Here is a 26,182-nt window from a genome sequence, read left to right on the forward strand (position 1 = left end):
GAGAGAGGGAGGGGGCAGACAGAGAGGGAGACAGAAGATCCAAAGCAGGCTCTGCACTGGGCTCAAACTCCGGAACCATGGGATCATGACCTGAGCCGAAGTTGGATGCTTAACCGACTGAGCCATCCAGGCGTCCCTTGTCATCTTTTTAATACAATCTTATTATTGCATTTCTAGTTGAGGTTAATATCATCTCCTTTTATATTTAAAAGCCTTTAAAACATTGCATTTCCACTGATGTAGAGTCCAAATGCCTTGGCAGGGCTTACAAAATATTTGCTTATCTCTCCAGTCTCAGTTCTCATTTCTTTCCTCTTGCTCTATGGCTCAGCCATATTGATCCTATTTTAGTTATTCCAAAACAGTTCTGTCATCTCAGATTTGTACAAGTGTTTTTTGAAATTGTCTGGAAATTTTACTTAACCCCCAATTTTTGTCCCAGGAAAGTGTTTCCTGTATTTCCAAATTCTGGTCAGATGACCCTTATCTATGTCGTTAACAATAGCATATGAACTTTTGCCATCATGGTATTCATTATGTTCTATTTTTAAATGTGTAGTCACTTTTCTGCCTCCATCTTTCAGGACAGGAACTATGTCTGTCTGCTTACCACTGTATCGCTAATACTCACTACTATTCCTAGCACAAGTTATATGCTCAATAAATATTTGCTCGACAAAGTAATGAATGGATGAGTAAAATATTTATAATTATGTCTCTGGAAGGCCTGGGTCTACAAAATAGGTTTATTTTCCACAACTAAACTTGGATCTAGTTTGTTCAACTTTTTAATGTCAGAAACTCGACATATCTTACTTTATTAACTACTGTTGAGTATTTACTTTCTACTGCTGACAGGTAAGTCTCCTACAGAGTATCCCTAAGTAAATAGTACCATTTACCGAACCTGAAATGCCCAGCCTCCCCAAAGCAACTATTTGCATGTATCAGGTTCAGTTACAAATGCATGATCTTATTGTCTTTTCTAAGAGACTTTGCTGATAGCTAAAGAAGACTAAAGCCTCTGGTTCCCCTTTCCTTTCCAATTTTCCTGGGAACATTCTGCTTACAAAATCAATTACATGAATCCACTTAACTATTTGTAGTTATTTTATACATTGTCTTCAAAGAGAGATCATAACTTACTTGAATTGGGGGCTATATCTTACATATGATTTTTGTATTCACCCAGCTCTTAACAGATTGTGGTTTATTCTGTTAAAGACTGAATAGTAATAGCATCGCATATCACAAAGAATGCAACTCAGAAAATAAGAATATAGGAGAAAGTGTAATTTAAATTAATCAATACAGAAGATAAATTAATATTTTGTCTCACACTTACTTGACTGTTTAAAACCTGAGAATCTGCAGTCGCGTGGTGGCGCTGCAGGATAAGATGGGGACTTTTCTGTATCATCAAATGCTCTGGTCTCCATTAGTCGGTGGAACTGAGAGCACAGGAGAAGCAGGAAGGGGGAAAAGAGGATTTCAAGAGAAAGCTAAGGAACCAACAACACCTTCGTGGCAGGATTACAAATCCACAGATTACCAGTGGTCCAGGCTGATAGATGAGAGGAGCAATTTAGGAGCTGTTTGCGACTGAGTTGAAACATTTCTGCAGAAAGACGTTTGGCTAAGGAGCCATGAAGTCAGGAGAGAGGTGCCCTCAGCAGATAAGGCAAGTGCTGCTTTTCTTTGTTTTCCTGGGAGGGTCTTTGGTGTGTTCAGAGCCCTGGCGCTATTCTGTATCAGAGGAAATGGAAATTGGCTCCTTTATAGCCAATGTGGTGAAAGATACAGGTTTGGGTGTTGAAGACTTGGTTGCACGGGGGGGCAAGAGTCATCTTTGATGACCATAAACCATATTTACAGTTGGATCAGCAGACTGGCAACTTGGTCTTAAATGAACAACTGGACCGGGAGGCACTTTGCCATCTCACAGAACCATGTATATTGCATTTCCAGGTATTATTTGAAAATCCTTTACAGTTTTTTCGGGCTGAGCTTTGGGTCAATGACATAAATGATCATACCCCTGCATTCCTAGACAAACATATACTTCTGAAAATCTCAGAAGGTACTGCTCCAGGAGCCTCATTTCCAATGGACAGTGCCCAGGACTTGGATGTAGGAAAGAATGGTGTCCAAAACTACACATTAAGCCCCAATCCTTATTTCCATCTTAAATTACAAGACAGTGATGACGGAAGAAAATACCCAGAGCTGTTCCTGGACCAATCTCTGGATCGAGAAAAGGAATCTGAGTTTACATTAATTGTAACAGCTTTGGATGGCGGGTCCCCGTCCAGGTCTGGAACTACACTTGTTCGTATTTTGGTCTTCGATATCAATGACAATGCTCCAGAGTTTGAGAGGTCTGTCTATGAGGTTCAGGTACCAGAAAACAGCCCTCTGGACTCCTTGGTCGTTAGGGTGTCTGCTACAGATTTGGATGCGGGAATATATGGAGAACTATCATACTCATTTTCCCATGTCTCCAGAGACATACGGAAAACATTTGAAATCCATCCAATTTCTGGTGAAATCCGCTTAAAAGCGCTTCTGGATTTTGAATTAATTCAGTCATTTACAATAAATATTCAGGCAACAGATGGTGGTAGCCTTTCGGGAAAATCAGCAGTTTTAGTTCAGGTTGTGGATGTGAATGACAACCCACCAGAAATAGTCATGACATCTCTTACCAGCCCCGTACCAGAAAATTCGTCGCCTGAGATGGTGGTCGCTATTTTCAGTGTAAGAGACCAAGATTCTGGGGACAACGGGAGGATGGTGTGCTCAATTCAGGACGATCTCCCCTTTCTCCTGAAGCCTACCTTCAAGAATTTCTACACTCTGGTAGCAGGACTCCCACTGGACAGAGAAAGCCAGGCCGAGTACAACATCACCATCACCGTCACCGACTTGGGGACCCCCAAGCTGAAAACGCAGCACAACATAACCGTGACGGTCTCCGACGTCAACGACAACGCCCCCGCCTTCAGCCAAACCACCTACACCCTGCGCGTCCGCGAGAACAACAGCCCCGCCCTGCACATCGGCAGCGTGAGCGCCACGGACAGGGACTCGGGCGCCAACGCCCAGGTCACCTACTCGCTGCTGCCGCCCGCGGACCCGCAGCTGCCCCTGGCCTCCCTGGTGTCCATCAACGCGGACAACGGGCAGCTGTTCGCGCTCAGGTCCCTGGATTACGAGGCGCTGCAGGCGTTCGAGTTCGGCGTGCGCGCGGCCGACCGCGGCTCGCCCGCGCTCAGCAGCCAGGCGCGGGTGCGCGTGCTGGTGCTGGACGACAACGACAACGCGCCCTTCGTGCTGTACCCGCCGCAGAACGGCTCTGCGCCCTGCACCGAGCTGGTGCCCAGGGCGGCCGAGGCGGGCTACCTGGTGACCAAGGTGGTGGCGGTGGACGGCGACTCGGGCCAGAACGCCTGGCTGTCGTACCAGCTGCTCAAGGCCACGGAGCCCGGGCTGTTCGGCGTGTGGGCGCACAACGGCGAGGTGCGCACGGCGCGGCTGCTGAGCGAGCGCGACGCCGTCAAGCACAGGCTGGTGGTGCTGGTCAGGGACAATGGCGAGCCGCCGCGCTCGGCCAGCGTCACGCTGCACGTGCTGCTGGTGGACGGCTTCTCGCAGCCCTACCTGCCGCTCCCGGAGGTGGCGGCGGCCGAGGCGCGGGCCGACCCGCTCACCGTCTACTTGGTCGTCGCCTTGGCGTCCGTGTCGTCGCTCTTCCTGTTCTCGGTGCTGGTGTTCGTGGCGGTGCGGCTGTGCAGGCGGAGCCGGGCGGCGTCTGCGGGTCGCTGTTCGGGGCCCGAGGGCCACTTTCCGGGCCACCTGGTGGACGTCAGCGGCGCGGGGACGCTGTCGCAGAGCTACCAGTATGAGGTGTGTCTGCGGGGAGGATCGGGGACCAGTGAATTCAAGTTCCTTAAACCCGCTATCCCCAACGTCTCTCCCCCAGAAGGTAAAATGGAGGAAAGCCACACCTTTCTGAATGGCTTTGAGTTCATTTAGGGATTTGATTACTCTGCAGAACTTTTAGAGTGAGTGCTATTTCTTTGTAAAATATGTTCATTGTAATGTAAAATTCTTTGTTTTGGGTAACTTCATTTTACTTAAGAGTTTCCAGAAGTTTTGATGAATTTTCTGCTATCTACTTTTTAAATATTAACTGTGGAAAAAACTAAGGGAGCTAGGATTTGCTTAGACTTTCTTCCAAAATGTAACCTCAAGTAATTTATTCAAATATACAGCATTTTCCCTTCAAGCTTAATGGTACACTGGGTTCAGTCATATTCTCTGGGTGTCTAAGCTGTAGATCCTCTCACTGAAACTGTTTTTATATGTTTGATAGAGGAAAGTGCATGATATAAATAAAAACCATGCATGGTTTCTGAGATGTTATCTTATTTAGATTTTTTAAAAAACCATAATCAATTTTGCCAATCTTTCCAACCAAATATTTGAGTAATTTTTCTGCATTTAGGTATTTTTCTTTGTAAACACTTTGGAACTGTATATATTGCTGGAAGATGTATTAAAATAAAATTTAATCTTGTTTGGATTAAGATACATATCCAGCCCACACTTCTTGTCTGAGAACTTCCTGGGACTTCCCAAGGCAGGTAATCACTGTTGAGATGTTTATTATACTTTTCTTTACCTCTCTTGGCCATTTTTGATTAGCCTAGTAATAGACTCCTGATTAAAGTAGGCATAGTCACATTCTCCAAGCCTCTAAATTTCTACTTATCATGTAGTTTATTTATTTTTTTCTTGATTGCTTGTAACTAGGAAATAAATATTAAGTATGGGCTGAGGTAGCTATGTTATACTTGTGTAAGCTGGCAGCACAGAGTGGCATGTAGAGAGGGAAGAAAGAAAGGAGGACTGGAAGGAAAATGAGAAGGAATAAGGGAGTGGTGGAGGCAGAAGCCTAAGAAACAGAAGAGACTAAGAGCCATTTGATTCTAGGCATGTTAGTTCCTGATTCTAGTGTTCCTAAGTCCCTAATGTCTAATTGTCCTTCACATTTGCAGTGAAACTCCAGTTCCCTAATAATAAAACTCGTTTATTTAACGCATCTTGGGGAGAAGGCATTTGTTGAAACCAAACTCTTTTGGAATGATACATGCAATTTTGAGTATTCAATTAGACTACCATAAACTCTGGTCTTTTACTGCAGGTTTTTAATATTAACTTAATCAATGAATGGGATAAAAATGTACAAGCTTAGAGATAACTAATCTGTACTAGAGAGTTTTGTTACAAAACTTAATTTTGTAAATTTATAAGATCTTTCAACTTAAAGATGTTATAAAATGTTTTATGGAATATTTTGTTAACAGGTATCCCTCCTTTTTTAAAATGTGCTTCAGGATTAGTTTTAAAAAGTAACGTTGAATTTGTTATTGTTTGGATATCTATACATCAAACCTTCCTTAGCATCTCTTTTAAAAATAACTAAGTTCAATGCGAGCAGAATTATTTTATCATTTAATGTAAAATCTTCAGGATCTATAAATAATCCCATTTATAAATAATATGGGGTAATTCATGATTTCATTAGTAGTAATTTGATTGATGCTAGTCTATTACTAGAACTTTCATGAAAAAAATTTCAAGCTTTCTACCAAGTATATGGGCTTAAAATGTTCTTCTCAGAAGAGAAAATAATGAGAAAATTTATCTGAGAGATGACAAATGGGAATGAAAAACTAATTTTGATCCATTAATTTACTGATACAGGTACCAGCATCTACCTATTAATATTTTTTAAAGTGCATGGACATTAAGGGCACATTTTCTTGGACTTTTGATTCTATAATAAAGAGTTTGATGCATGACCAACATCTTTCTATGAGGAAAATTGTCAGATTTTAATTGTTACCAGTATGTTCTCACATTTTGGATTTACATAATCAAATTTGTTTTGCTGTGTAGAGGAAAACATTATAAAATAGAATGTCAATGTGAGTGATTTGTACCTTAATAGAATTAAACTAATATGCAACAGTTTTTACACCTGGCCCATGCTGTTTTCCCAGTTAGCCACATATTAGTATACCAGAGTACATGATAGTATCTATTTAAAAGTTATTAAAATTTTGGCTAAAGTTTGATGCAACTGGGGAGACACAGATCCCCTACCACAAGATGTTTTTCCCATTGCTAGGACTCTGAAGTCATGCTAGGGTGCCAGGATCCCAAGCTATTCAGAGACATGTGAGCTGCTTGCTAAAAATGAGTTGTGATCTTCCTTATTTGATATAAGTTTTACCTGCTCTTTCAGATGCATCCAACTTATTTTCTTCTGCACTTTATTTATTGGTTTAAGTTCAGCCCTTTATTTTTATGATCTTCACCATGCTATTTTTCAAGATCTCAGTGAATCTCTGCTTCAACATGTGTCTTGATTTTAGGAATAAATGTAGATATCTTCACAAATTGTTTTGGACAATGGAACAAATCAATACAGTATGCTCACATAGGTACAGACACGTTCTCCTTAGACAATATTTACACATAAGTCATCCATAACCCCTTCAACTTTTTTTATGTTTATTTATTTTTGAAAGAAAGAGAGTGGGGGGAGGAACAGAGTGATCTGGGGACCGAGGATCCCAAGTGGCCCCATGCTGACAGTGGAGAGCCCAATGTGGGGCTGGAACTCACGAACCCTGAGATCATGACCTGAGCCAAAGTCCCAACACTTCACCTATTGAGCTGCCCAGGCACTCCTAAACTTTTTTTTAAATTTTATTTCTTAAATTTTAAGTTTATTTCTTTATTTTGAGAGAGAGAGCAAGTGCAGGTTAGCGGCAGAGAGACAGAGAATCCCAAGCAGGCTCCACGCTGTCAGCATGCCTTATGCAGGGCTGGATCCCACCATCCCTGAGATTATGACCTGAGCAGAAATCAAGAGACTGATGCTTAACCCACTGAACCACCCAGGTGCCCCACCCCTTAAACTTTCTATTGAATTTGCATAGTAAACCAATTCTAGCTGGTCTATCACTTAAGTTTATACTCCTGAAACATGTGAATGAATCTCTTCACCTACTGTAGTGGCAGTGAGTTTGTGTATATTCTTTGTTTAGGAATAGACTGATAGCAACACCGTTTTCTACTTAATTTTTCTCCAGAGCACAGATTATACAATATAATAGACAAGTCCATGAGGTCAGAGAAGGTATTTGTATTTCCAACACTTAGTACAATATTTGACGTATAACATGAAATAAGTGTTTGTTGAACAAATACAGTTGGCTTTGTTCTTGCCAACATCCTTTCCTAAAGTGCCTGTCACCATTTCCACATTTATAACTTCACAGGAGAATACAAGTTATTTTATTTATAAACCATCCCATGTGTAATCTGTGGTATGTTTTTGTGTGTGCGTGTAAATAAAATGAGTGATACGTTTTGTAGCATCGTCAGCAAACTAGGTTTAAGTACAACACATGGTGGCGCTGTAAGCTAAGGCTGGGAATACCAGACGGGATGGTTACTGTTCCTGCAGTCATACGCAGATCTAAGAGAAGAGAATTAACCTTGCGGCAGGGATCGACTTGCAGAGCAGTTTGCCTAAAGACCCAATAAGTACCCAGATTCTAAAGGCTTTTGGCGTTGGAGAAATGGAGGCTGAAGAGGAGCGTTTTCCTAGACTAAGGCAAGTTCTTCTTCTCTTTGTTTTGCTGGCTCACACTTGTGCGGAGCGGGAAGATTATTTTATTACAGAAGAAACAGAGAGTGGTTCTTTTGTGGCCAATCTAGCAAAGGATATAGGGCTAGGGGCAAGAGAGCTCTCTCGGCGGAGGGCTCGGATCATTTTTAACAATGACAAAAAGCATTTTCAGCTGAACCTTCAGACTGGAGATTTACAAGTAAATGAGAAACTGGATCGGGAAGAATTGTGTGGCCCCACTGAACCTTGTGTACTGCAATTTCAAGTGTTACTGGAAGAACCTTTGGAGGTATATAGGTATAAGCTTTTGGTCACTGACATAAATGACAATTCCCCTGTGTTCCCAGAGGCAGAAATGATTTTAAAAATCATGGAAAATACTCTTCCAGGCGCTGTGTTTCCCCTGAAAAATGCGCAAGATTTGGATGTAGGTGTCAATAATGTTCAAAACTACACCATTTATCCCAACTCCCATTTCCACGTGCTCACCCGCAACAGCGGTGAAGGCAGAAAATACCCGGAACTGGTTCTGGACAAAGCCCTAGATCGAGAACAGCAGCCCGAGTTTAGATTAACTCTCATGGCAGTAGATGGTGGAACTCCTCCCAAAACTGGGACTACCCTGGTCCTCATTGATGTTTTGGACATCAATGACAATGCTCCTGAGTTTGTGCAGCCACTCTATCGTGTGCAGATCCTGGAAAACAGTCCCCTGGGATCTCTTATTGTCACTGTTTCCGCTAGAGATTTAGACACAGGAATAAACGGTGAAGTAGTCTATTCATTTTTCTATGGCGATGAAGAGATTACTAGGACATTTGCACTTAATGAACTCACAGGAGAAATTAAAATAATTAGGAAATTAGATTTTGAAAAAATTAAGTCATATGAGCTGGATATTAAGGCTTCTGATGGGGCAGGTCTTTCGGGAAAATGCACTGTCATAATAGAGGTGGTGGATATAAATGACAACACCCCAGAAATGACGGTGGCTTCCCTTATAAGTTCCATCCCTGAAAATTCCCCTGAGACCACGATAGCTCTTTTCAGTATTCAAGACCCAGACTCTGGGGAAAATGGGAGGATGGTTTGTTCCATCCAGGAAGATGTGCCGTTCACTCTGAAACATTCTGTTGAAAATTTCTACAAGTTAGTAACAGAAGGAGTGCTAGACAGAGAGACAAGATCTGAGTACAACATCACCATCACCGTCACCGACTTAGGGACCCCCAGGCTGAAAACGCAGCACAACATAACCGTGACGGTCTCCGACGTCAACGACAACGCCCCCGCCTTCAGCCAAACCACCTACACCCTGCGCGTCCGCGAGAACAACAGCCCCGCCCTGCACATCGGCAGCGTGAGCGCCACGGACAGGGACTCGGGCGCCAACGCCCAGGTCACCTACTCGCTGCTGCCGCCCGCGGACCCGCAGCTGCCCCTGGCCTCCCTGGTGTCCATCAACGCGGACAACGGGCAGCTGTTCGCGCTCAGGTCCCTGGATTACGAGGCGCTGCAGGCGTTCGAGTTCGGCGTGCGCGCGGCCGACCGCGGCTCGCCCGCGCTCAGCAGCCAGGCGCGGGTGCGCGTGCTGGTGCTGGACGACAACGACAACGCGCCCTTCGTGCTGTACCCGCCGCAGAACGGCTCTGCGCCCTGCACCGAGCTGGTGCCCAGGGCGGCCGAGGCGGGCTACCTGGTGACCAAGGTGGTGGCGGTGGACGGCGACTCGGGCCAGAACGCCTGGCTGTCGTACCAGCTGCTCAAGGCCACGGAGCCCGGGCTGTTCGGCGTGTGGGCGCACAACGGCGAGGTGCGCACGGCCCGGCTGCTGAGCGAGCGCGACGCCGTCAAGCACAGGCTGGTGGTGCTGGTCAGGGACAATGGCGAGCCGCCGCGCTCGGCCAGCGTCACGCTGCACGTGCTGCTGGTGGACGGCTTCTCGCAGCCCTACCTGCCGCTCCCGGAGGTGGCGGCGGCCGAGGCGCGGGCCGACCCGCTCACCGTCTACTTGGTCGTCGCCTTGGCGTCCGTGTCGTCGCTCTTCCTGTTCTCGGTGCTGGTGTTCGTGGCGGTGCGGCTGTGCAGGCGGAGCCGGGCGGCGTCTGCGGGTCGCTGTTCGGGGCCCGAGGGCCACTTTCCGGGCCACCTGGTGGACGTCAGCGGCGCGGGGACGCTGTCCCAGAGCTACCAGTACGAGGTGTGTCAGGAGAGGATCTGGGACCAAGGAATTTAAGTTTTTGAAATCTGTTGTCTCCATTGCTCAACAGAAGTCTGTGAATGATGTGGAGGAAAACACACATTTTGTAAATTTTGGATTCAATTACGAATTTGGATGAAGGTTAGTTCTTTCTAAATATGATAGGTCTCCATTACTGCTTTGGTCCATATAGAATGTCTTTCTTGGGTGTTTTGCTGATTCCACATTCCTATTAAAGGGATTAGAAATATTCTTTAAGCATATCCTCATATTTACTCTTTTTTTATTTCTATTTTGATGGAAACAAATTTCAAATTTATTGCATTACTGAAAAATCATGAACATGTGGTTCAGTTTATCAACTTTTCATTATCGAGCACTGTTGATTTGAAGATGACTCCAGCTCCATCCTCTATTTGGTTGTTATATGGAAGCTCTAAATTTTTGAGGTTGTGGTTACTTAGGAGGTATCATTCATTAACATAATGAAGCCTATGTTTAATCTGATATTAAGCTTACCTATCTTAAATTTTTAAATGGAAAAAAGTTCTGCAAAAAATGCATATTTTTGTTTCACGGTAGTATTAAATAGAAAGGCTACAATTTCTCCCATATTTAAGGGCTTTTCTTCTATAACAACCTTCAATATATCATATATATGAGTATTGTTAAAAAAATTATTAGATTATTTCAAGATACTTAAATGATAGATCCTTTTTGTCTAGCCCACCCTATCATGTTCGGTAAACTTCTCTCTTCAGTTGAAGTGTACTGTTGCAGCTACATTTATTTCACTCATTTCCCCTTGTGACTTCAGACACTCAGACCAGATGGTAGATATTGCTAATCCAAACTGAGCAAATCTGACTCTTTTGTTTAAAAAATGGCTTTAGAAATCAGATCTAAAATAGTTTTTCTGTTGGGCACCTGGGTGGCTCAGAGCCCCTCATCAGTCTCTGTGCTGACAGCCTGGAGCCTGGATCCTGCTTCGGATTCTGTGTCTCCTCTCTCTGACCCTCCCCCACTCATGCTCTGTCTCTGTCTCTGTCTCTCTCTCAAGAATAAGTAAACACTAAAAAAATGTTTTATTTATTTATTTTTGTTTATTTATTTTTGAGACAGAGAAAGAGCGTGAGCAGGGGAGGGGCAGAGAGAGAGGGAGGCACAGAAACTGAAGCAGGCGCCAGGCTCTGAGCTGTCAGCACAGAGCCCTATGCGGGGCTTGAACTCACAAGCTGTGAGATCAGGACCTGAGCTGAAGTCGGCCGCTTAACCGACTGAGCCACCCAGGCGCCCCTAAAAAAATGTTTTAAAATGGTTTTTCTGTTAAGAACTTAACAAGAATGTGATATCATGTTGGCTAAATAAATGGAAAGAAACACAGAAAGTCAATCCACTTAGGGAAAAGAAGAAAGGAGATGCCTAAAAAGCAACTTTACAGATTATCCAATCTCTCCCCAGTCTGCTTTCTCCCTTGGGTTTTTGGAAACAAATATGTGCTCTTTTAATAAATCTCCTTTTAATTATGATAGCTAAGTGGATTTTTCCCTTGTCAAAAGCATGTTTAGATATTCTTTCATGGGTTGAACTTTACTATTAATTGGAAATTTTTAACTTAGGGTTTTTATATTAATGTAATATTTGGGATCAAAAGTTTGTGGAATATTAGTAAGGGATAAGCACAAGCTTTTGTTAAAATGTATGATTTTGAGAAGAATTGGTGGCTATTTTCAAATTTTACAGTTTTTGGAATGTCTTATGAAAATTCTACATAATTAGTGTCATAATAGCATTAGGGTGAAATAACATTGACAATGTGAAATGTGTTCTAAAAGAGATGTATACCTTTTTTTGAGGAATCTTTATAACCTGGTTGTTATGTTCTGGTTTTTGTTTGTATTTTAGAATCTATTCCATTGCATAGTGGAAGCCAGAGTGTTTTGCCATTTGATGAAATACATTTAGATCACTCTAAATTATTGCAAATTACTATTCAAAAGAGCATAGAAAATGGCTACTTGGGAATATGGGGTCTTGTTTATCCAGCTCATATAATGAGCTAGGGTCCCAGAAAAAAAGGGGGTCTTCTACATTAGGAGGAGAATCCATCTATGAGAATTTTAAAATTAATTGTGATTTATTGATTGATCTATTCAACAAATATTTGTTGAGTATCCACCATGTGTCAGGGACTCTTATAGATGTTGGGGGATGTGGAAGTCAACAAAACAAAGTTCTCAAGCACAAAAATGACACAGAAAAGAAAAAACTAATTATGTATGTATATGCTATATCAGATGGTGGTCAATACTAAAGAGAAAAAGCAGGGTAAGAGTTATAGGACTTATATGCATTTTCCCATAGTTTGATAGTTTCATAAAATCATAATTCTCTGGCCTTATGTTGAAATGGCATCATAAACTGGAACTAACTGGTAGTTTTTTCTTTGATATGATTCAACCAATGGGAACCACAATTCTGTCACATACACTGCCTAGAATTTGAAAGAAAATCCAGAAGAATTAACCCTTTCCTTTTTGCTGAGGCAATTTTAAGAAATCACGTAAGCATATGCTGTTATTTTTATAAGAATGACATACCACTATTGTCTTCTTTCACTTCTCATCTTTTGGAGCACCTCACCCATACTACAGGTTTTAAAAAGTAAGGACCATGTTTAGGTTTTTTGCTGATCTGTTTCAGAACTTAGTACATAGATATCAATAACACTTTTTTTTAAATGAAGGAATGAATAATTATAATTGCATGGTTTTCTGATTACATCATCTCCAAACCATTTCCAAACTCCTAATAGCTGGCTAGATATCATACAGAGGGAATAAATTGTAGCAATTCTTTTAGAAGACAACGCATGGTGGCGCTGCAGGCTAAGGCGTAAAAAAAAAAAGAAAAAAAGAAAAAAAAAAAAAAAAAGCCCAGGAACTGCTACGAACTCTACCTTAGATCTATAGCCGAAGACAAAAGCCTGTAAGCAGAGTTCCGGACTGTAAGTCTTACTACTCACCATCATTTCTGGACACGTTACCGACTAAGAGATCTATCACCGTCCCTAAGGTAGAGCTGAGCCCCGTTTCTGGAAAGCATTTATGGAATTAAAGATGGAGGTCGGAAAAGAGTGTTTTCCTAAACAAAGGCAAGTCCTGATTCTCTTTCTCATGTTGGGAGTGGCTCTGGCAGGCTGGAAATCCCGACGCTATTCCGTGATGGAGGAAACAGAGAGTGGTTCGTTTGTGGCCAATCTGGCCAAGGACCTGGGGCTAGGAGTTGGGGAGCTAGCCGCGCGGGGAGCCCGGGTGGTCTCTGAGGATAACGAACCCCGCTTGCAGCTTGATCTGCATACCGGGGAATTGATACTGCATGAGAAACTGGATCGGGAGGAGATGTGCGGCCCCACAGATCCATGTGTAATGCATTTCCAAGTGTTACTGAAAAAACCACTGGGAGTATTTCGAGCTGAACTACTGGTGAGAGACATAAATGATCATTCTCCTGAGTTTCCTGAAAGAGAAATGACTCTGAAAATCTCAGAGACTAGCCCTCCTGGAACCGTGTTTCCACTGAAAAAAGCCCAGGACTTGGACGTGGGCAACAACAACATCCAAAATTACAGTATCAGTTCCAACCCTCATTTCCATATTTCTACCCGCACCCGGGGGGATGGCAGGAAATACCCAGAGCTGGTACTGGACAAAGAGCTGGATCGCGAAAAGCAGGCCGAACTCAGCTTAACCCTCACAGCGCTGGATGGCGGCTCTCCACCCCGGTCTGGCACCGCCCAGGTTCGCATCTTGGTCTTAGACGTCAATGACAATGCCCCTGAGTTTGCACAGACACTCTACCAGGTGCAAGTTCCAGAGAACAGCCCTGTAGGCACGCTAGTAGTCAAGGTCTCTGCTAGAGATTTAGACACTGGGACAAATGGGGAAATATCATACTCCTATTTTTATAGTTCCCAAGAAATAAGCGCAACTTTTGAGCTAAACAACCTTTCAGGAGAAGTTCGCCTACTTAAAAAATTAGATTTTGAGACAATATCTTCATATGAGCTGGAAATAGATGCGACTGATGGTGGGGGGCTTTCTGGAAGATGTTCTGTCTCCATTGAGGTGGTGGATGTTAACGATAACTTCCCAGAACTAACGATTTCATCACTCACCAGCCCCATTCCTGAAAATTCTCCAGAGACAGAAGTGGCCTTGTTTAGAATTCGAGACCGAGACTCGGGGGACAACGGAAGGATGACTTGTTCCATCCAGGAAGATCTTCCCTTCGTCCTGAAGCCATCAGAAGAGAATTTCTACACCCTGGTAACAAATGGGGCGTTAGACAGAGAGACAAGATCCGAGTACAACATCACCATCACCGTCACCGACTTGGGGACCCCCAGGCTGAAAACGCAGCACAACATAACCGTGACGGTCTCCGACGTCAACGACAACGCCCCCGCCTTCAGCCAAACCACCTACACCCTGCGCGTCCGCGAGAACAACAGCCCCGCCCTGCACATCGGCAGCGTGAGCGCCACGGACAGGGACTCGGGCGCCAACGCCCAGGTCACCTACTCGCTGCTGCCGCCCGCGGACCCGCAGCTGCCCCTGGCCTCCCTGGTGTCCATCAACGCGGACAACGGGCAGCTGTTCGCGCTCAGGTCCCTGGATTACGAGGCGCTGCAGGCGTTCGAGTTCGGCGTGCGCGCGGCCGACCGCGGCTCGCCCGCGCTCAGCAGCCAGGCGCGGGTGCGCGTGCTGGTGCTGGACGACAACGACAACGCGCCCTTCGTGCTGTACCCGCCGCAGAACGGCTCTGCGCCCTGCACCGAGCTGGTGCCCAGGGCGGCCGAGGCGGGCTACCTGGTGACCAAGGTGGTGGCGGTGGACGGCGACTCGGGCCAGAACGCCTGGCTGTCGTACCAGCTGCTCAAGGCCACGGAGCCCGGGCTGTTCGGCGTGTGGGCGCACAACGGCGAGGTGCGCACGGCCCGGCTGCTGAGCGAGCGCGACGCCGTCAAGCACAGGCTGGTGGTGCTGGTCAGGGACAATGGCGAGCCGCCGCGCTCGGCCAGCGTCACGCTGCACGTGCTGCTGGTGGACGGCTTCTCGCAGCCCTACCTGCCGCTCCCGGAGGTGGCGGCGGCCGAGGCGCGGGCCGACCCGCTCACCGTCTACTTGGTCGTCGCCTTGGCGTCCGTGTCGTCGCTCTTCCTGTTCTCGGTGCTGGTGTTCGTGGCGGTGCGGCTGTGCAGGCGGAGCCGGGCGGCGTCTGCGGGTCGCTGTTCGGGGCCCGAGGGCCACTTTCCGGGCCACCTGGTGGACGTCAGCGGCGCGGGGACGCTGTCCCAGAGCTACCAGTACGAGGTGTGTCTGACGGGAGACTCGGGGACCAATGAGTTCAAGTTCTTGAAGCCCTTCTTCCCCAGTATTCTAAACCAGGACCTTGGGAGGAAGTCAGAGGGAAATCCAACGTTCCAGAATAGTTTAGGTATCTGAAAGTTTCCTGTTTGCTTTTACATTAGCTTTGTCTCCTTCACCTTTCTGTTTATTTTTTAATCCAGTAGTAATTTTAATTCTACTACCCCCCCCCCATTTTCCATAGTAAATTTACTTTGCTTTGTTGGCTTGGTTGTCTTATGATTATTTTTACAATTATTGTATAATCAGCAAATATTTTATATCAGGAAATTCACATTTCTGATTAAAATTTTCATACTCATTCCTAAAGGATAATATGAAAATTAACCTCTTAGAATAAACAATTCTCATTTTGAAAGTATTTTACTGACTATATGATATTACATAAGAATGTCTGATTCCTTTTAACATACTTCGTTTTTAAATTACTGGAATCCTTTTAGTTTCTATTAGTAACACAGCTACAACTTTTGTATAACCCCTTGTGAGTTTTGGGTGAAATCAGTTTGTATATACTAATGTCTAGTTTCTTCTGAGTTCTGTTTGGATTTTTCTTTTACTAATAGGCATCAATGTATATATTTTCATGCTATTTATTTTTTAAAAAATCACACTTGTAATCATTAGATTTTCGCTCTGAAATATATATGTCACCTCATGAAAGTATATCTTTATTATGATTTTTTTCTCATATTAATTAATGTTGAAAAGACTTATGGGTTGTCACTTACATGTAACTTAAATTACAGTCCTGTTAAGAGTCCTGGGCAGATTTGCTGATACCCAGATTGACTGTGTTGAGGACGTTCCTAGATACTCTAAAGACTCTAGTATCGAGTAATACATTGCTTACAGTTGTCCCCTGGGATTGCAGAGTAATTCTCAAATGAGTTCCAAATTCTAGGCCTAGTGGAGCTTTTGATGATACAATATGCCAGTATCTACTTGCCTTTGGATGATGACATTGTGCTTATTGTTAAGGGATTTGAAAGAAAATACATTGTATATTACTATTAGTTAGCCAAAGAAAATTTATCTCAACCTTCAGGAGCCTCTTAATTTTGGAAATGCTATAAAATGGTGTGCGTAGGAAGAATAATGGCCCCCTAAAGACATCTGCATCCTAATTCCCGGAACCTGTGAAGATGTTATGCTATACTGTGAAGAGGAATTAGGTTCAGATGGAATTAAGGTTGCTAATTAGCTAACTTTAAAATAGGGAGAATATCCCAGATGTTCTGTGTAGGAGTGATTTATAAGTCAGAAGGCTTTAAGAACACATCTGAGTTTTCCCCAGATGAGGAAGAAATTTTGTCTGTGGGCAGTGGCTTCAGCTTGTGCTCCAGAGTTTCAGCCAGCCCTGTAATTGCCTACCCTACAGATAATGGACTTGCCTAGCCAGCTCTCACAATTGAGTAAGTCACTTCCTTGCAACAAATCTTTCATTTTGTATCTCCTAATGGTTCTGTTTCTGCAGTTGAACACTGAATGCCACAGGTTTTGTTACCTGGGAGTGGAATGCTGTTGTAACAACTAAAATCATGAAAGTTGTTTTGGAACTGGAAGGAAGGCAGAGGCTGGAAGGATTTTGAAAAGCATGATGGAAAAAGTCTAGATTGTTTTGGACAGACTGTTAGTAGAAATATGGATGTTAACAATTCTGCTATCAAAGTCTCAGGAGGAAATGAGCATGGTGGAGAAAATATACGTTGCCTTACGGAATACCTAAATCCTTGTAAAGAGAATGCTGGTAGAAATATGGATGTTAAAGTCACTGATAATGAGGGCTCAGAAAGAAATGAGGTGAAGAAGGTGATATTGGAAAGTAAAGAGAATCCTTGTTATATAGTAGCAGAAAACTAGGCTGAGTTGTGTCCTGCAGTTTTACCGAAGGACTTGTAAATAATCAGCTTGGTTATTTAACTGAGGAGATTTCCAGGCAAGGAGTTGGAGGCACAACCTCATTTCTTCTTGATGCTTATAATAAAATATGAGAGTAATGAGACAGATGGAGGGAAGAACTGTTAAGCAAAAAGGGACTAGAATTTGGTCATGTGGGAAATTCTCAGCCTATTCAAATGGCAAAAGGGGCTCAAAAAGGAAAGTCACTATTAGGAAAGCATGCTTTAGAGAGAAAGCCAAGGGTGTCACAGGACAACCTTTTGATAGTGCTTTGGAAGAATTAATAGGTAAGAGTATTCAGTCATGCAGCAGGTTCTTTAAAGAGATTAGGCATGTGTTTCATGGAAATCCCAAACATCTCAGCCCAAGTCAGGAATAGAGATGAGATTACCCAGGAAAGAACTCTGAAGCAGCCCTTTGTATAGGAGAGAAAATCCCTGTGACATACACAAGGGACTCAAAAGGTTCTTGAGAATGTTATACCGGCAGAAATATTACCAGCATAAGTTGGAAGACACAGAGAGAATGATTGAAAAGAAACCTGTTGTACTTCACAATTATATAAGCAAGAAAAGACTGAAAAAACTACTTAGCTAAAACATGTACTACCCTCTCATGCAAAAGATGGCTCATAAGACAGAGCTGGAGCCTGGAGGGTGGAGCTCCAAACCCAGGCCTTGAAAACAAATAGAGTTTTCCTGCATGGATTTCTACATTTCTTGGAACATATGACTGCTTTCATTTTCTTTTTTTTTGAACTGGAATAACTATTGTTACATATGCCCTCTTGTCATTATACAGTTTGAAGAACAGATAATTAGTTTTACTGGTCCACAGATGGAGAGGAATTATGCTCAGGATAGGTAATTAGAGTCTCAACCATACCTAATTTAGATGATGTCACTGGTGAAATTTGGAAGTTTTGAGTTGATGAGATTTAGATGAAATTATGGACTGAGTTGATACTATAATGAGATGAAATCTTTGGGGACCTTGAATATATATTTTTTTAATGTGGAATGAATGTGGATCTTTGGGGGGAGCAGAGAATGGAGTGTGGTAAGAAGGATAATGGCCCCACAAAGTAATTTCTGGAACCGTGAGTATCAAGTTTGTTAAGTGGCAAAAAGGAATTAAAGTTGCTGATAGAATTAAAGTTGCTGATAGAATTAAAGTTGATAATCAGCTGACCTTAAACTAGATTACCCTAGACAATCCAGGTGAATCCAATGCAATCACAAGAGCCCTTAATAAGAGTCATTATCAGAGAGATGTTTTAGGAAAGACTCGGCCAGCCTTTGGTGAGTTTGAAGATGGAAGGGACCCTCCAGTGAAGGACTTCAGGGAGGCACTAGAAGCTAGATAAGGCAAAAATATATTCTCCCTTAGAGCCTACAGAAAGGGATGCAGCCCTACCTTAAATATAGCCTGGTGAGACCCATTTTAGACTTCTGACTTCTAGAAAGAACTGTAAAATATTAAACTTGAGTTTTTAAGTCACAATTTTTTTGTAATTTGTTACAGCAACAATAGGAAGCAGAGAGAAGTGACTACTAAAAAGCCATTTCTGAACCCATTTTTCTTTGCCTTCCCCTATTCTAGGCCAAAATATTCATGTTCCCATGATCTCTTGCAGGTAGGAATATAGTATTCAGCTGTTGTTAATGATTTGAAAGTGCTTTTGGGGAATTTTGCTTAAGGGAAATTTTTCTTTTTTTAAAGCTTTTTTCTTTTCCTTTTTTAAATTGAAGTATAGTTGATACACAATGTTAAATTAGTTTCAGGTGTATAATTCAGTAATTTAACAACTCCATATATTATGCTTTACTCATCACAAGTGTAGGTACCATCTTACAACACTATTACAATGCCATTGACTGTATTCCCTATGCCCTACCTTTCATCCCCATGAATTATACATTCCATAAGTGGAAGCCTGTGTCTGCCACTCTTCTTCACCTTTTGTACACATCGGCACTTCCCTCCTCTCTGGCAAACACCAGTTTGTTCTTTGTGTTTGTGGGTCTGTTTTTGTTTCTGTTTTTGGTTTGTTCAGGTTTTGTTTTTTTTTTTTTAGATTCCACATGTAAGTGAAATCATATGGTATTTGTCTGTCTGACATGTGTCACTTTGCATAATACACTTAGGTCCATGTTGTTGAAAATGGTGAGATCTTGTTCTTCTTAAGGGCTGAATAATATTCTGTTTTATATATATACACACACACACACACACATACGTACATACATCACATTATCTTTATCCATTCATCTGTTGATGGACTCTTAAGTTGCTTCTATACCTTGGCTGTTGTAAATGAAGCTGCATTATACATAAAGGTACATATATATTTTTGAATTAGTGTTTTTGTTTTCTTTGGTTAAATAACCAATGTGTATTACTGCCTTGTATGGTATTTCTATTTTTAGTTTTTTGAGGAAACACCATACTGTTTTCCACAGTGGTTGCACCAATTTACATTCCTACCATCAGTTCAGGGGAGTTCCTTTTTCTCCACATCCTTGCCAACACTTGCTATTTCTTGTCTTTTTGATACCAGCTATTCTGACAGGTGTAGGTTGATATCTTATTTTGTTTGATTTAAATTTCCTTCATTATTGGTGATGTCAAGCATCTTTTCATGTATGTATTGGATATCTGTATGTCTTTGAAAAAAAATGTGAGGTCCTCTTCCCATTAAATTGGATTATTTGCTTTTTAGTGTTGAGTTGTAGAAGTTCTTTATATATTTTGATTATGGGGTATGTCATTTGCAATTATCATCTCCCATTTAGTAGGTTGCCTTTTTATTTTGCTGATGCTTTTTTTTTTACTGTGAAAAAGCTTTCAATTTTGGTATAATTAAGGCAAATATTTCTCAGAGGGTTAGTCTGAGGTGGCATGTTCTTAGGTCTTTTGCCCATGTTCCTTTTTCATAACCAGTGTATGTACTGGTGAGTAAGCCTTGAGTTGAAGCAGCCAGTTTGCAGCCATGAGATGAATACTCAGAGATAATGTAGCTGACTTTATAGCTTCATTTAGTCATTTTCCAATTTGGCTAATACAGACATACATAAAAACTGAACTTTCAAAGGAATGTTTTTGGCTAGTAGCAATGCCAAGGTTAAGTTCTAAAGAAGAGAATGAGAAGGTGAGCTGATAAGCTATACTTTAAAACCTGTGGGAGTGGTGCCCTGACAAAATGACTATGATATTTATGGAATAATCCAGAACTGGTTTCCTTCTCAGGCAGGGAAGCAGCAGGACCAAAAAGTTTACTTAGTAAAATAAATTACCGAGGCATGTGTCCTGAAAATCTTCATTAGCAGATCATCAATCTAAATATCTTGGTAAAATATGCTTGGTAGAAAGATCAGAAATTCCTAACAACCTTTTCAAAACACAGAGATGTGTGTTTTGTAACAGGCTCAGAGACCCCCATGTGTCAGTATTCAATACTCCTTTCTTATGTTACTTCACAAATATTTTATTAGTATAGAATTTAAAGCCATCTCCCAAGGATAAATACTTAGGTCTTTCTTGGATTCATTTGGAATGCCTCAAAAAGACCATTGCTTCCAATTTATCAGCAGAGTCATGAAAAAGCAATAAAAATCTTTCATGATACATGACTGGTAATGCCTGGCCCAATTTTAGAACGCCAGGGCTGCACTAAGTGTTTGTGTGTCTATGTATGTTTGTATATGTGCGTGTGGCGGGGGGCGGGGGGCGGGGGGAAGTAGCTTTAGTAGATGGTAGAGATGCCCTGCATGCACATATAACTACTAGAGTAACATTGCTTTTCCATAGCTTTTCCACTTTTAAAGATATTTTCCTTTAATGCATAAATGCATGTAATAAACTTGGCATTGATAACGTAGTCTAAAATTTTTTTTTTCAACGTTTATTTATTTTTGGGACAGAGAGAGACAGAGCATGAACAGGGGAGGGGCAGAGAGAGAGGGAGACACAGAATCGGAAGCAGGCTCCAGGCTCTGAGCCATCAGCCCAGAGCCTGACGCGGGGCTCGAACTCACGGACCGCGAGATCGTGACCTGGCTGAGGTCGGACGCTTAACCGACTGCGCCACCCAGGCGCCCCGATAATGTAGTCTAGAAGAGATCCTATTTGCAAACTAAAGGAGCTTATTTTTGTAATTTTAACAGTGCCAGCATTATTATATCTAGATGTTTGATAGCCCTTTTGTCCTTGAAGGAACAGCCCAGGAGAGCGAACTGTACAGTAGGTATGGTAATTTTTTCCCTCAATGAGTTCAGGAAACAATAAAGGTGACATCAGAATGTGACAGGGATGGGATTAGGATGAGACCAAGTTTGTGCAAGTGTGTGGTTATATCCTTTCTTTGTTTAATATTCTGATATTTTGTCCATCATTGATTTTGTTCATTAAGTTTTATTTTTTTTTTTAGAATATTGCATTAAATAGTATCTGTCTTTAGTACTACATTTTTGGGTGACATTAATTTTGTTTCTGAGACACTTGACTTAGCCTGGTCCAGGTCCTATTGGTTGTTTCCAACTTGCAAGTTCAAATGGCCATTGCAGTACTTGTGTTATAGTCAGAGCTAGAATCTGAGCACTGAAATCTGAATCAGTTGCCTCTCCATTCTGATTATGGGATAGCTGCAGCAAGGATAGAAGAATACAAATATACCCAAGGAGATCCAATGAACTGGAGTCCTACAGACTGAGAAGAGAAAAGCACACCTATGGCTGTGACTGGCCAGGCAAATTGTTTACAATTTTCTTCCAGGTGGCATGCAGCTGTGTGAAAAATATTCTGTTAGGTAGATTCGATCTGCTACTATGTTGTTGAGAATTTTGCATTTATGTTCATGAGTAATATTGACCTATCTATTTTTTTCATGTTATACTCTTAGCAGGTTTAGTTTCAGGGTTATATTGGTCTCATAAAATGATTTGGCAATTGTTTCCTCCTCCTCTCTTTCATGAAAGAGTTTGTGTAAGATACTAGTTCTTCTTTATGTATCTGATAGAATTTACCACAAAAGACACACGTAGCTAACATTTTCTTTGTGGAAAGATTTTGAATTGTAAAATCAATTGCTTGAATTGATAGGCTGCAATTCTCCCTTTCTGTTTCCTCTTGTGTCAGTTGGTAACTTGTGTTTTTTAAAACAATTTATCTATTTTATCAGATGTTAAATTTTTTGACATGAAGTTATTGCTAATACTCCTTTATCATCTGTTCAATATATTTAGAATCTGTAATGCGCCTTTTTCATTCTGGGTATTGGTAAAATACATTATCTCTCCTTTTGTCTTTATCAGTATTGGTTTAACAGTATGAATTTTATTAATCTTTTTAAAAAACCAATCTTATTCTTTGTTATTTTCCTATTTCTGTTTTTTATTTCATTGACTTCCACTCTTATATTTTTATTTCTTTCTCTATACTTACTTTGGGTTTAGTTTTATTCCCCTAGTTTCTCTGAAGATTTAGATAATGGTTGCTAAACTTCTTTAATATATACATATATATATATAGATCAAAATATATAAATAAAACCTATACATTTCTTTCCATGCATTATTGAAGCTACGTTTCATGAATTTTTCAAAGTTTATTTCTTTTGAGAGAGACAGAGACAGCACGAGCAGGGGAGGGACAGAGTGAGAAGGAAAGAGAACCCGCCAGTGCAGAGCCAGGCAGGGGGCTCGAACTTTTGAAACTGTGAGATCATGACTGGAGCCAAAACCAAGAGTCAGATGCTCGACCAACTGAGCCACCCAGGCACCCCTACATTTCATGAATTTTGATACATTCAGTTTGAATTCGTCTGTAATTTCCCTGTTGATTTCTTATTTAAACTACTGGTTAACTGGAAGTATGTTGCTTCATGTCCAAATATCCAGAGATAACATTTTTCATAGTGAAAATAATTGTTTTGGTCTGGAAACATCCTCAGTATGATTTTGATCCTTTGAAATTTATTGGGTTTTGTTGTTATCCAATATATGGGTTATCTTGGTGAGTTTCCCATGTGTGCTTAAATGTGTATTTAGTATGCTATATCAATTAAACCAAGTTGCTTGATAATGTTGTTTGATTTTTCTTTATTCTTACCATTTCTCCTACATGTTTTTCTGTCAATTATTGAGATAAAATGTTAAATTCTTAGACAAATTCACAATCATAATTTATTTCTCCCTTCTGGTGTAGCATTTTGTAAAAATTTGTACATTTTGAAGCTCTGTTATTAGATATGCACAAGGATTATTTTGTCTTTTTTTAAATTTGTCTTTAATTAAAAAAATGTTTTAATGTTTATTTTTGAGAGAGAGAGAGACAGAGACAGAGAGCACAATCAGAGGAGGGGCAGAGGGAGAAGGAGACAGACACAATCCAAAGCAGGCTCCAGGCACTGAGCTGTCAGCACAGAGCCCAATACGGGGCTTGAACTCATGAACCAAAAGGTCATGACCTGAGCCAAAGTCAGATGCTTAACCGACTAAGCCACCCAGGTGCCCCGGATTATTTTATCTTCTTGATGAACTGACACTAGTATGAAACATCCCGTTTAGTGTCTGGTAATACTGTTAATCTGATATTACTATAATCACTCTATATTTCTTATGCTTAGAGTTCGTATGATATATCTTTTCCCTCCTTTTACTTTCTCATCCTTTTTATTTTCTTTTTTAATTTTATTTATTTATTTTTAAAATTTGGTTAAAATTTAGTTTCAAATTTCCAAATTAGTTACCATATAGTGCAACAATGATTTCAGGAGTAGATTTATCAGTGCCCCTTACCCATTTAGCCTATCCCCTCTCCCTCAACCCCTCCATAACCCTCTTCTCCGTATTTAAGAGTCTCTTATGTTTTGTCCCCCTCCCTGTTTTTATATTATTTTTGCTTACCTTCCCTTAGGTTCATCTGTTTTGTCTATTAAAGTCCTCGTATGAGTGAAGTCATATGATACTTGGTTTTCTCTGACTGATGTAGTTGCAGATGGCAAGATTTTATTCTTTTTGATTGCCGGGTAATACTCCCATTGTGTGTGTGTGTGTGTGTGTGTGTGTGTGTGTGTGTGTGTGTGTGTGTGTATACCACATCTTCTTTATCCATTCATTCATCGGTGGACATTTGGGCTCTTTCCATACTTTGGCTATTGTTGATAGTGCTGCTATAGACATTGGGGTGCATGTGTCCCTTCGAAACAGCACACCTGTATCCCTTGGATAAATACCTAGTAGTGCAATTGCTGGGCTGTAGAGTAGTTCTATTTTTAATTTTTTGAAGAACCTCCATACTGTTTTCCAGAGTGGCTGCACCAATTTCATTCCCACCAGCAGTGCAAAAAAGATCGTCTTTCTCTACATCCTCTCCAACATCTGTTGCCTGAGTTGTTAATTTCAGCCATTCTGATAGGTGTGAGGTGGTATTTCATTGTGGTTTTTATTTGTATTTCCCTTATGATGAGTGATGTTGAGCATTTTTTCATGTGTCAGTTGGCCATCTAGATGTCTTTTTTGGAGAAGTGTCTATTCATGTATTTTGCCCATGTCTTCACTGGATTATTTGTGTTGGGGGTGTTGAGTTTGATAAGTTCTTTATAGATTTTCAATACTAACCCTTTATCTGATAGGTTGTTTGCAAATATCTTCTCCCATTCTGTCCATTGCCTTTTAGTTTTGCTGATTGCCGTCTTAATATTTTAAATACATCATATGTAAACACAGAATTGGATCTTGCTTTTTTAAATCCAGTTTTATCATTTTTGTCTCTTAATTGTAGAGTTAGTTCCATTTATATTTAATGTAATTATTTATATTGTGTCTATTGCAATTTTTAAAATATTTTTTGTTTTTAATAGAAGTTATTGCTAAGTTGGCTAACATACAGTGTATACTGTGTGCTCTTGGTTTTGGTGGTAGATTACCATGATTCATCGCTTACATACAAACACACAGTGCTCATCCCAACAAGGGCCCTCCTCAATGCTCATCACCCATTTTCCCCTCTCCCCCAACACTGTTTGTTCTCTGTATTTAAGAGTCTCTTACAGTTTGCCTCCCTCCCTCTATGTTTGTAACTATATCTCCCCTTCCCTACCCCCATGGTCTTCTGTTATGTTTTTCAAGTTTCACATATGAGTGAAAACATATGATACCTGTCTTTCTCTGACTGATTTATTTCACTTAGCATAATACCCTCCAGTTCCACCCACGTTGCTGCAAATGACAGGATTTCATTCCTTCTCTTTGCTAAGTAGTAGTCCATTGTGTATGTAAACCATATCTTTTTTATTCATTCATTAGTTGATGGACATTTAGGCTTTTTCCATAATTTGGCTACTGTTGAAACCACTGCTGTAAACATTGGGGTACATGTGCCCCTATGCATCAACACTCCTGTATCCTTAGGATAAAGTCCTAGTAGTGCTATTGCTGAGTCGTAGGGTAGTTCTATTTTTAGTTTTTTGAGGAACCTCCACACCATTTTCCAGAGCAGCTGCACCAGTTTGCATTCCCACCAACAGTGTAAGAGGTTTCCCGTTTCTCTACATCCTCTCCAGCATCTGTTGTTTCCTGAGTTAATAATTTTAGCCACTCTGACCAGTGGGATGTAGTATCTCAGTGTGGTTTTGATTTGCATTTCCCTGACGATGAGTGATATTGAGCATCTTTTCATGTGTCTGTTGGCCGTCTGGATGTCGTCTTCTTTGGAGAAGTGTCTATGTCTTTTGCCCATTTCTTCACTGGAATATTTGTTTTTCAGGTGTTGGCTTTGGTAAGTTCTTGATAGATTTTAGGTACTAACCCTTTATCTGATACGTCATTTGCAAATATCTTTTCCCATTCCGTTGATTGCCTTTTAGTTTTGTTGATTATTTCCTTCGCTGTGCAGAAGCTTTTTATCTTGATGAGGTCCCAATAGTTCACTTTTGCCTTTAAT

The 26,182-nt window shown here is 41.5% G+C and overlaps 3 protein-coding genes across 3 annotated transcripts; all 3 read left to right on the forward strand.

Moving 5' to 3' along the window:
• Positions 1–1,333: 1,333 nt before the first annotated feature.
• LOC115516977 (protocadherin beta-18-like) lies at positions 1,334–6,585 on the forward strand. Its single transcript, XM_030320173.1, is given in 2 exon segments — positions 1,334–1,832; positions 1,834–6,585. Coding segments are annotated over 2 exon segments (2,388 nt in total). The 5' UTR covers positions 1,334–1,646; the 3' UTR covers positions 4,036–6,585.
• A 1,020-nt stretch (positions 6,586–7,605) lies between these two features.
• On the forward strand, positions 7,606–9,944 carry LOC116737735 (protocadherin beta-15-like). The gene has a single exon (XM_032593050.1). It carries the CDS (start codon positions 7,659–7,661, stop codon positions 9,942–9,944), a length of 2,286 nt encoding a protein of 761 aa, XP_032448941.1. The 5' UTR covers positions 7,606–7,658.
• Positions 9,945–12,843: 2,899 nt separating this feature from the next.
• PCDHB15 (protocadherin beta 15) lies at positions 12,844–18,934 on the forward strand. Its single transcript, XM_030320061.1, has one exon. It carries the CDS (start codon positions 13,016–13,018, stop codon positions 15,413–15,415), a length of 2,400 nt encoding a protein of 799 aa, XP_030175921.1. The 5' UTR covers positions 12,844–13,015; the 3' UTR covers positions 15,416–18,934.
• The last annotated feature ends 7,248 nt before the right edge of the window (positions 18,935–26,182 follow it).

This window comes from Lynx canadensis, chromosome A1, assembly GCF_007474595.2.
Source record: "Lynx canadensis isolate LIC74 chromosome A1, mLynCan4.pri.v2, whole genome shotgun sequence".
In the NCBI taxonomy this organism is placed as follows: Eukaryota; Metazoa; Chordata; class Mammalia; order Carnivora; family Felidae; genus Lynx; species Lynx canadensis.